At 40.5% G+C, this 11227-nt stretch overlaps 1 protein-coding gene across 1 annotated transcript in view; it reads right to left on the bottom strand.

Moving 5' to 3' along the window:
• Positions 1 to 11227, bottom strand: part of METTL24 (methyltransferase like 24) — a 201550-nt gene that overhangs the window by 114383 nt on the left and 75940 nt on the right. Inside the window, exon 3 of the mRNA XM_006879042.1 lies at positions 7007 to 7146. Within this exon, the coding sequence (XP_006879104.1) occupies positions 7007 to 7146 (140 nt within the window). The remainder of the gene's footprint in view (positions 1 to 7006; positions 7147 to 11227) is intronic.

Raw genomic sequence — 11227 nt, 5'->3', positions numbered from 1 at the left:
TCCATGAAGAATGCAAAAGATCATTACAAAGGCTAAAGAAGAAGAAAAGACCAAGATGGATGTCAGATGAGACTCTGAGTATTGCATTAGAGCACCGAGAAGCCAAAGCTAAAGGAAGAAGGATATTACATATAGATGATTTAAATATCAACTAGATTCTTATCTTGAAAAAATATAATATAGGGCATAGGGACCATAGTCTTGGAGGACATCAGGTCAATTGACATAATATTGTATGCAAATATAATATCCTACATTTCACTTCGATGAGTAGCATCTGAGGTCTTCAAAACTTATAAAAAGCCATCTAAGATCCAACTATTGGTCTCTATCTGTCTAGAATGAAGATAGAAGAAAAGTAAAGGTGTATAGAAATAATTAGTCTAAAAGATTAATTAACCAAATGAACCTCAACTTTATGACTCTGAGACCAGAAGAACAAGAGGGTGCCCGGATACCAATGATTATCACTCTAAGAAAGATCACAGTAGAAGATCCTATACAAAGTGGAGGAACTGTGCAACAAGACTAAAAAGTTTTTTTAAAAAGCCAAGCTTCCTGGTCCAGTAGAGATTGGTGGAACCCCTGAGACTATAGCTCTTAGTTACTCTTCAAACCTGGAATAAAACACAATCCCATGACCCAAGACTCACCCCAAAAATATTGTTGTTGTTGTTGTTGTTATGTGCCATCAGTTTGTCTGTAGCTCATTATGATCCTGTGTACAATAGCTCTGAACTTTGCCCAATCCTGAGCCAGTCTCAGTGCCTCCAACAAACCTACCTTCATTACCTCAGTTACTGTGTCAATCCATCTCATCCTGGGTCTTCATCTCTTGTGCTGTCTCTCTACCCTTCCAAGCATGATAACCTTCTCCAAGGACTGGACCTGCCTGGCCACATGCCCAAAGTATGTGAGATGGAGCTTCACAACCTTTGACTCCAAGGAGCCAAACAATAGACAGGGCTAATTTCCTAGTTAGTAATCTTTGTAGTTATGTGTTGAACGATCTGGAAGAGAGACATATTTGTGTTCATTCCAGAGTAGGTGATCCAACAGAACACGGAAATCATCACATAACCCCTTTAGCATCACACACAAAATTTTGCTGAACATAACTAAAAAACAGTTGCAGCAGTACTTTGACAAGTAAGTAAATGCCAGAAATTCAAGCGACATTTAGAAAAGGATGTGGAATGAGGAATATCACTGCTGATGTTAAATGGATCTTAGCTTAAAGGAAAGAATACCAGAAAGATGCATACTTTGTTTTACTGAGCAAAAACATTCAACTGTGCGAACCTCAACAAATACGGATAACATTGTAAAACATGGGAATTTCCGACACTTAATTGTGCTCATGAAGAATCTGAACATAGACCAAGAAACAGTCATTTAAAGAGAAAAAAGTTTTAAGATTTGGTTTTAAAATGGGAAAAGTGTGAACCACGAAAACATTCTTTTTGCCATATTTATTCTGGAAGTATGCCGAGCAAAAGATGCAAGAAATGAAACTATATTAAGAACACAGCTTCAGGATTTAAGGATGACTCATTAACAACCAACCATATGCAGATAACATAACTTGCTCACTAAAAGCAAAGAGATCTGGACTGACTTACTGATGAAAGTTAAAGACTACAGCCTTCAGTATCAAGTCCCTCTCAATATTAACAACAATCTTCACATCTGGACCAATAAGTAGCATCATGAGAAAGAGAGAAATTATTTAAATTCTCAAGGATTTCATCTTACTTAGATCCACAATCAACATCCATAGAAGCAGCAATGAAGGGTTTAAATGACACATTGCATTAGACAACCTTATGACAAAAGATATCGAGAGTGTTAAAAAGCAAAGGCATACCTTTGAAGACTAAAGTATCCTTGGCCCAAGACATGATATTTCCAGTCACTTCTAATGCATCTGAATGCTTGACAGTGAAAAAGAAAGATTAAAGAAGATTCAATGCCTTTGAATTATGATGCTAATGAAGGATTCTGAACATACTAAGAACTTCCAGAAGAATGAACACATTTGTTCTGGAATAAGTATAGGCAAAGTTCCCCTAAGACGTGAGGATGGCAATACTTTGATACCTGGGCCATGTTATGAGAAGAGGCTAGTCCTGAAGAAAAGTATCTCCTATTATTTTATTCCCTCTTCCTTTCTCTCCATATTATATACCTGTTTTTCAGTACCTTCCCCTATCTTAATTAATCTACCTATCTCATTTCAAAATTGAAAAAGATCTGACAGATTTAAGTTTCAAATGAACTTCCCACGGAGTGCACACTATTCTACATTAACTAGGCACAAAGAAAGCTTTTACTCCCACTAAAGAAATGTCAGACATAAGAGAGACTGTTGAATTGATGCCTACTTTAGTTGTTGGGGGTGGGAAGGAGATGAAACAGATCAGATAGTATAGCACCAGCCTTTTTCTTCTGAGTCCATGTGTCTCTGACACTTCACTCCTAACTACCTTCAGTTGCAGCTGCTTCTACCATCGGTTTGCATGACATTTACTTGGCACAGTGATGGCATTGTCTTGATGCCTGCCATAGTCTGAGATTGGAGCCCAGTTTCCAGTGTGGTGGTACACAAACAACTAACCTGCTCCTTGCCCCTCCCACCTATTTTGCAAGTGTCTCAACACTCCCATATGCTGGGAATCCAGGGCCCATGTTTCCTGATCTTGCTCTTCATTTCAGAGCCATCATTTTCAGCTGAGTCCTCCTCTGTCTCCAACAGTGATGTAGTCAGCCAACTATCTACTTGCCCCTGACAGGCAATCTGAGAAGGATGGGCATTTGTTTACATGCCCAATCCTAAATAATGGTGCAAGTGACACACAAAGTCCGCAGTTGTCAATTAAGCATTTTAATGTTTTGAGTCAAACATTAGCCCCTATATAATCTATTTATCTCTTTTCCTAGTAGAATTAAGCTGCTCTTATCTGCCTTTTATAAGCCTTATTTTGAATGGTGATCACTTAAGTGAAAACAAGAAACCATCTTCTCACACATAATAATCTGAAATCTCAAAGCAGAACTCTCTTATCTATTGACACGGAAATGCAGGGAAAGCAAAAAAAGAATTGAAAAATTTCCCTGAAAACAAATTTCCCAGTTTCATTTTACTCAGTAATATGCTTTAAATGAAATTATTCCAGGGTGTAAAGTATTAAGTAAAGCATAAAAGCAGTTTGAAGCAGGAAAATAAGACCAAGCTGAGATCTCCAATTTGCATGTGGTACTATGCAATTATTTTTTATGACCTACTTTCATACATTTTTAATATGAGATGAAATAAACTCTGCTGTCATAACTTCCCATTCTTCCTACAATCTTAAAGCGTAGCTGGTGGACTTCCAAAAAAAGAGCTCTGTTCTAATCAAGTAGCTGAGCATCTCATTTTCCACTTCACAGACTCCACGAAGAAACCACAGCACAGCCAGCTTCCCTCCCATATCTTTCCCCCCAAGCAGTTACTTATGCAGCTAATTTGTATTGCGGAACTACTATGTGCCAAGCTCCACCAATACACCACCATTGCTCTTCATTTAGTCATGTAAGAATGCTCCTATTATCTTTTAACTCTTATTTAAACCTCTTGATTCAGGTTTGTTTTGTTTTTTTTTAATTCCATGATAACTAAGAAATCATAGTTGTTATAGTTTAGCAGGAATTATGATGCTCTATTCACTAATAACATCGAGGACTCTCCTTCATAGGGTTGCTATGAGTTGCCTGTGACTTGACGGCACTTAACAACAACAACAATTCACTGATATTTTTAGGAAGGCAAAAGATCTGTCCCTAGACCCACTACATAGGATTCTGATTGTCTGAACGTGAGACAAAGAAGTGAAGAACTCTACAGGTGAGGATCAAGCATGTAACAAGCATTGGGGGTTGCTTTGCTGTATGTATAGTCTTCAGGGCTCTGACCTAAGAACCTGTCACACAGAGTTCACAAGGAGTCTATGGTGTTCCAAACAAAAAGAATTCTCTCCTGCTTGGTTTTTTTAAAATGAGACATATTTCATCTCTAAATGTTTATATGTGAATGTTTATATATTAGGAAGATCTTGTAGCCTAGTAGATAAGGAGTTGTGCTGCCACCCAAAGGTAGGTGGTCCAAACCCACCAGCTGCTCTGTGGAAGAAAGATGGGCCGTCTCCTTCCATGTCATTTACAGCCTCTGAAAACCCACTGGATAGTCAGCTGTGAACCAATACCGGCTCAAAGGCACATGACAACAACAGCGTTAGTATATTTGGTGACATACCATTCCCATTGGTTTATCCATATTCTTTTGCAAATAATTCTCTAAAACCTTTGGATTCAGAAAAAGTGTCATTCCTTACCTCCTCTAAAATTTGACAAAATCACACAGTTCTCCTAAAATTTCTTTTTTTTAAACCTTTTTTAAATATAAAACTATAGAGAGTTAAGGGAACTCTGATGGCCTAGTGGCAAGAAGCTGTGCTGCCATCCCAAGGGCGTGTGGTTCAAATCCGCAAGCTGCTTCGCAGTAGGATGGACAATCTCCTTCCACATGTTTTAACTGCCTCTGAAAACCTGTTGGATGGTCAGCTATACGTAGGTTCTGACTTGAGAGTACACCACAACAACAATATAGACAGTTAAGGGGAACTCTGAGAAGCTGAACTATATGAAAAAGAGTATAGCATCAAGGTTGGAGGGAGACTCATCAATAACCTGGATTATGCAAATTATACCACCTTGCTTGCTGAAAGTGAGAAGAACTTGAAGCACTTCTTACAGAAGATCAAGGAATGTGGTCTTCAGTGTGGATTCCATCTCAATGTCAAGAAGACAGACTCTTACCACTGGATCAATAGGCAACACCATGGGTGGATTGAGAGGTGATTGAAATGATCAATAGCTTCATCTTGCTTGGATCCTTTGGTAGGAGCAGTCAGGAAGTAAGGAGATGCATTGCACTGGGGATATCTGCCATTAGGGGCCTTTCCAAAGAATTGAGGAGTAATGATGTCAGTTTGGGGACTAAGGTGCATCTGGTTCTGGCCATAGTCTTTCTGATCACTTGTTATGCATCTGAGAGCTGGACAGTGAATAAGGATGACAGAAGAATAATTTATGCCTTTGATCTGTAATATTGGAGAAGAGCACTGAACACCCCATAGATGGCCAAAAGAACAAATAGATATGTCTTGAACAGGGTACAGCTGGAGTGCTCTTTGGAGAAAAGAATGATGAGACTTTGCCTCACATACTTTGGACATATTGCTAGGAGGGGCTATCCCTTGGAAAGGGACATGATGCTGGGAAGGGTGGAAAGTTGGCAAAGAAGAGGAAGACCCTCAACCAGGTAGATTGACACTGTGACTGCAGCAATGGGATCTTGTGTGTCAGGAAGTGTGAGGATGGTGCAGGATAGAACAGGGTTCAGATCTTTTGTTCATAACGTCACTGTGAGTTGTATTAGCCTCAACAGCACCTAACAACAACAACAACTGATGGGCAAAAAAGAGTTGCACTGCCAATCCAAAGAGAGATGGCTAGAATCCACCAGCTGTTCTAAGGGAGAAAGATGGTAAATCTGCACAAATTACATCCTTAGGGGGAAAAAATTACATCCTTAGAAACTCAATGGAAGGCAGCTATGAGTTGGTCGCCACTTGACAGCAATGAGTGAGTGATACTAGAATCCACCAGCTGTTCTAAGGGAGAAAGATGGTAAATCTGCACAAATTACATCCTTAGGGGGAAAAAATACATCCTTAGAAACTCAGTGGAAGGCAGCTATGAGTTGGTCGCCACTTGACAGCAATGAGTGAGTGATACAGTCTTGCCTTGGGCACAAAACATAAAAATCCAACAGATCTTTGTCTTGGTTGTGAATCATGTTGTTGTTGTTGTTATGCACCATCGAGCCACCTGTGAATCATAATGACCTTATGTATAATGAACCCTGACCCCTGCCCTATCCTGAGCTAGTCTGACTCTGACATACCTAACCCCACTGTTTCAGTTACCATGTCAATCCAGGGTCTTCCTCTCCTATACTGTCCCTCTATCCTTCCAAGCATGATGTCCTTGGAGAAGGTCCCTTCTGGCCACAAATGGATGCTCTCAAATCAACCTCCAGCTCATGACAACCTCCTTGCACAATGGGATGAAATGCTACCAGGTCTGTGGCATCCCATAATCAGTTATGACTGGACCATTGTGATTCGCAAGGTTTTCAGTGACTGACTTTAACAAGCAGTCAAAATCTTTCTTGATCTCAGATCTTTACTCCTGGTCCATCTTAGTCTGGAAACTCATCTGAAACCCAGTCAACATCACAAGAACATGCAAACCACCACTGACGGAGGTGCCTATGAGGTGCACTGGCTGGGAATCTCAAACTATCACACAGAGAAGACACAAGTCCACCACAGCCTCTCACCACTCATCATGACTGTACAGAAAATATCTAATATACTTGCTGTTTACTTTTTAGATGCATTCATTAATGCATCTCTTTCAATGTTGCTGTTGTGTACCATGGAGTCGGAAATGACCCATAATTGACTCTCTACTGAGTTTTCAAAAGCAGTAAATCACATGGGAGAAGACTGTCCATCTTTCTCCTGCAGAGCTGATGGTGAATTTGAACTGAGTGCCTTTGGGATTACAGCACAGCTTCTTACCAATAGGCCACCAGAGCTCCCTCTTTGTAATAATTCTAGTTGGAAATTATAGGCAGCACCAAAAGGATTAACTTTGTGCTGAAAACTGAAGCTGTAACTTAACTAACAGCAGAATGTGAGGCAAAGTTACCCTGGCCCAGGAGACCGTGGTGAATCTGCAGGTGCCTGCAGTTACAGAACGAAACAGATCCGTAATGGTGGCCAGAGATAAAGCATTTCCCCTGGTACCTAAGATTCCCATTCATAACTTTGTGTTGCTGAAAAGGCCTGGACTTGCACAACCGTTTTTGTTTTTCTCTGCTATAAGATGTACTTACCCCAAAGAGTAGAGGCGACACTGCTTGCTTCGTATTTGACGAGCTAAGCCAAACTTGTCATCAAGACAGACCGACCAGGGCTTCTTCGCAGGACTGAAGCCGGTAGCCACACTGTCTGCACTCATGTGATCACATGCAATCTGAAAGGATTGGAAATCAATGTGAATAATTTAAAGTGCTGGATGATAAATGGCAAACAGAAACTTTCTGTTTCCCAGTCCCTGCAAACCGTAATGGCAGAGCTATAACCTTCTCCATTACTAACAACTCTCCTCCCCAGGGAGCACATACTATTGCTATAAAACATTCAGAGCAAGTTCAGATACCAAGTTGTCAGTGACCTATGAAAACCATGACCAGGATTGGAAGGAAGTTAAGAGCTGCTGACTTAGGAGCGATACATGCGGTTAATGTATTTGGCTGCTAATTTAAAGTTTGGCAGTCTGAGTCCATGCAGAGGCACCTAAAGAAAAAAAAGTCTGATGCTCTACTTCTGAAAATCAGCCATTAAAATCCTTACAGAAAACAGTTCTAGTCTGATATACATGGGGTCACTATGAGTCAGAATCAACTCATTAGTAAATTGACTGGGTTGTTACAGTTTTCTCTATAGTCATGTGCTATAATGATGGAACTTAGCAAAAGCAGAGAGTACCAGAGGAATATCTATCTGTATTTCATTAAGTATGCAAAGGCATTTGAGTGTATGAACCATAATAAATTGTGGCTAACCTTAAGAAGATTGGGAATCCCAGGACACCTGTTTGTACTCATGTGGAATCTATACTTGGATGAGGAAGCAGCCTCAGACAGAGCAAGGAAACACTTCATGGTTCAAAATCAGGAAAGGTTTACTCCAGGATCTATCCTATCTCCATACCTTTTCAATCTGTATGCAGAACAGATCATTCAGGAGGCTGGACTTTATGAGGCGGAATCTGGCATCAGGATGGGAGGAAGACTCATCAACAACCTACATTATGTATATAACACAACCTTACTTGCTGAAATTGAAGAGGACCTGAGGCATGTGCTGCAGAAGGCCAAGGACTGAAGTCTTCAATATGGATTGAGACTCAACATAAAAAAAAAAACACAAAGATTCTCTCCTTCAATATGGATTGAAACTCAACATAAAAAAAAACAAAGATTCTCGCTTCTGGGCCAATTTGCAGCATCGTGATAGATGAAGAGATTGAGATTGTTGACAATTACAACAGAGATTGAGGTTGTTGGTTCCATGTTCTTGGCACCAACAGTTAGGAAATCAAAAGATGAATTGCACTGGGAAAATATGGTTGTCAGGGATCTCTCTAGAGTTTGAAGAGCAACAATATCAGTCTAGAGACTAAGTTGCACTTGATCTAAGCCATGTTCTTTGCAATTATTTGCTATGCATCAGAGAGCTAGACAATGACTAAGGATGATAGATGATGAATCAAAGCTTTTGAGTTGTAGTGCCAGAGAGGAGTAACTGAACATACCCTAGACTGCCAAGAGAACAAACAAGTTTGTCTGGGAGAGGATGAAACCAAGCTTCCCTTTGGAAGAAGGAATTCTGAAGCTCTGTTTCACATACTTTGGGCCTATTGCCAAGAGGGATCAGTCCTTGGAGAAAGATATAATGCTTAGAAGGCTGGAGGAACAGTGCAGGAGAAGACGACCCTGGATAAGATGGATTGCCATTATGAGTGGAGTAATGAGGATAGATGTGTTTGAGACAATGAGATTAGCCCAAGATAGAGAACAATTCAGTTATAATAAATAGGGTCACTATGAGTTGCAGGTGACTCGAAGATACACAACAGTAATAGTCATGTGGACAGGGCATGAAAGAGAGAACAAATTAGGAGTAAAGATGGAAGGAGAGGAAGTGCCAGGAAGACTTTGTCTCTGTTCTTGGCAGAGACGGCATTTTAATGTCTTTTTTTTTCTATAATTATATTTTACTAATTTTCATAAACATTTACAGAGATTTTGGGCTTCCACTCATTCATTGTTGCATTATTCTCTCTACCCTCCTCCCAGTTTGTTCTTGTCCAAATGCCACAGTGCTTGTCAAAGCCAGTTCTGATTAATCTTCTTTGTCAGTGTGTCCTTTGCCACTCCCTATCACTCCTCCCTGAGAGAGACTTCACACTGAGTCATAAGGAAAAGGGGATGGCGTATTCTCTTAGCTACTTCCTGCTGAAAAGGGATGCTGTGGGTTTCAGGGTGAAGATCTTCTCTCACTACTCTAAAGGGCCCCTTTGGCAGTAGGAAACACATAGACTATTATGGAGATTGATTTTGGAATTTAGATGCACTCTTATTGATTGTGCTTGGCTGTACATGTTCATATCCTTGAAGATGTATCATGGGGGTGTTGCAACCTAGAAGACACAAATTTGACTAACAAGTTATAAGTACATGAGTCCAAAAATTATGGAAAAGTAAAAGAAAAGATTCTTTCATTGTTTTACAAACCCTCCCCCAGGTCCCCTCCACCATGTAGCCCTCGCTCTAGTCTCCTGTGATGACAGAAATACCCAGTTATATCTCTCTTTTAAACGGTTCTCTCCCTCCTCTGTTTCAGTGCAGTATACATTATTGAACCCATCTTACTCAGTCTCATTTTAATGTCTTTTGATCACTGACTAGCTGTTTACCTGGGGTAAGACATCCCCTTCTCAACTTTAGTGATCTCAACTTATCAGCCTAAGTGATAGACAGTTTTGTGTCACGAAATGTTGTGGTGTTAGCCTAAAAGTTGGCTTTTTTAAACCATTAGTTATCCCCTCTGGTCTCCAACTACCTTAACTGCAGACACATGGTCTTAGAAATCATCATGGTCTTGTTAATCATCAACAGCTGAAGCAGCAATATAAAGAGTGCTTTTCCTACTGGACAACAGGACTCAGAGCAGCCACACTTGAAGCAAGGAAGATCCTCATGGTGGAGAGAACGCCATTGTTGTGGAGAAACTGTGGCAAGCTGTGACCTAAGGCTTCTTGCATTTGTGCTGGCCACAGTTAGATTTTTGTGGTCCTTGCCTTTCATGATGGAAGGAAAAGCTGCTTGCTGAATTGAATCCAGAGCCTGGACTAACTGAAGAGTTGTGGAGGAGTTGTTGGAACTGCTGGAATAAAATCTCAATTTAGTTTGGGTGAAACTGTGATATGTTTTGCCTCCCTTACTCTCCAACTTCTTTCCCTAATAAACACTGTAACTGTGAGTCTGTGAGTTAACAATGAATAAAAGAACCTCTGGCTGTTGATGGGACTCTAAAGGCACCACGGGGCTGGGCGACAGGCTCTTTATCTGCTTTCTGCTCTGGGGTGGTGAGAAGCTAGGCTACTCTTACTTTCTCTGGCCCTTTCAGAGAGTCACTCATGGCCCTGGACCTCCATGTCCCATTTCCTCTATTTAGACAGTTGTGTGCTCATGGCTGTATTTATTCCTGAGATTATGAGACTTATGATTGTCTCTCACATCTTCCATAAAATACCAAGGCCTCTGATTGCCAGCACCATTCCCTATGCTTGGAATTCCTTTCCTCTTCTGTCTGTTAAGAATGACAGAAGTAAAACCTATGCCTTTGAATTGTGGTGTTGACAAAAAGTATTGAATATACCATGGACTGCTAGAAGAACACATTTATCTGGAAGGAAATGCAACCAGGATGTTCCTTAGAGGCAAAGATGGTGAAATTTCATCTCACTTACTTTGGACATATTTTCAGGAGGAGCCAGTCTTTAGAGACATAATGGTAGAAAAGATAGAGGGTCAAAGAAAGGGAGGAAGACCCTAATGGAGGAGGTCTGACACCATGGCTCCCACAAGGGTCTTGGGCATGTCAGAGATGGTGAGGATGTGCAGGATAGGTTCAGATCTGTTGTTCGTGGATCACTATGAGTCGTCGTCAACCTGACGGCACCTAAGAACAACAAAGGCCACCAGAGCTCTTTCTAGAACTATCATGCTGAATTTGGATTTGTAGCATCCTAAACTATAAGAGAATACATTTCTTTTTGTTAAAGCTTTCCACTTAAGGTATCTCTGTTATAACCAAGATAAATGCTAACCCTTTTCATGCTTAGAAGAAAGTCACAAACTCCAGGAAGGAAGTCCCTCTTCAGTTACCCAAAACACTTCTCTTCACTCATTCAACAAAATTAGAAAGGAAAGCCAAAGGAAATATATATCTAAGTCAAACAGAAGCAAGTCTGTAATTGAACTGCA

Source organism: Elephantulus edwardii, unplaced genomic scaffold, assembly GCF_000299155.1.
Source record: "Elephantulus edwardii isolate Elephantulus edwardi_28Jun2011 unplaced genomic scaffold, EleEdw1.0 scaffold00002, whole genome shotgun sequence".
Lineage (NCBI taxonomy): Eukaryota > Metazoa > Chordata > Mammalia > Macroscelidea > Macroscelididae > Elephantulus > Elephantulus edwardii.
This window is presented reverse-complemented; position numbering and strand designations above follow the sequence as displayed.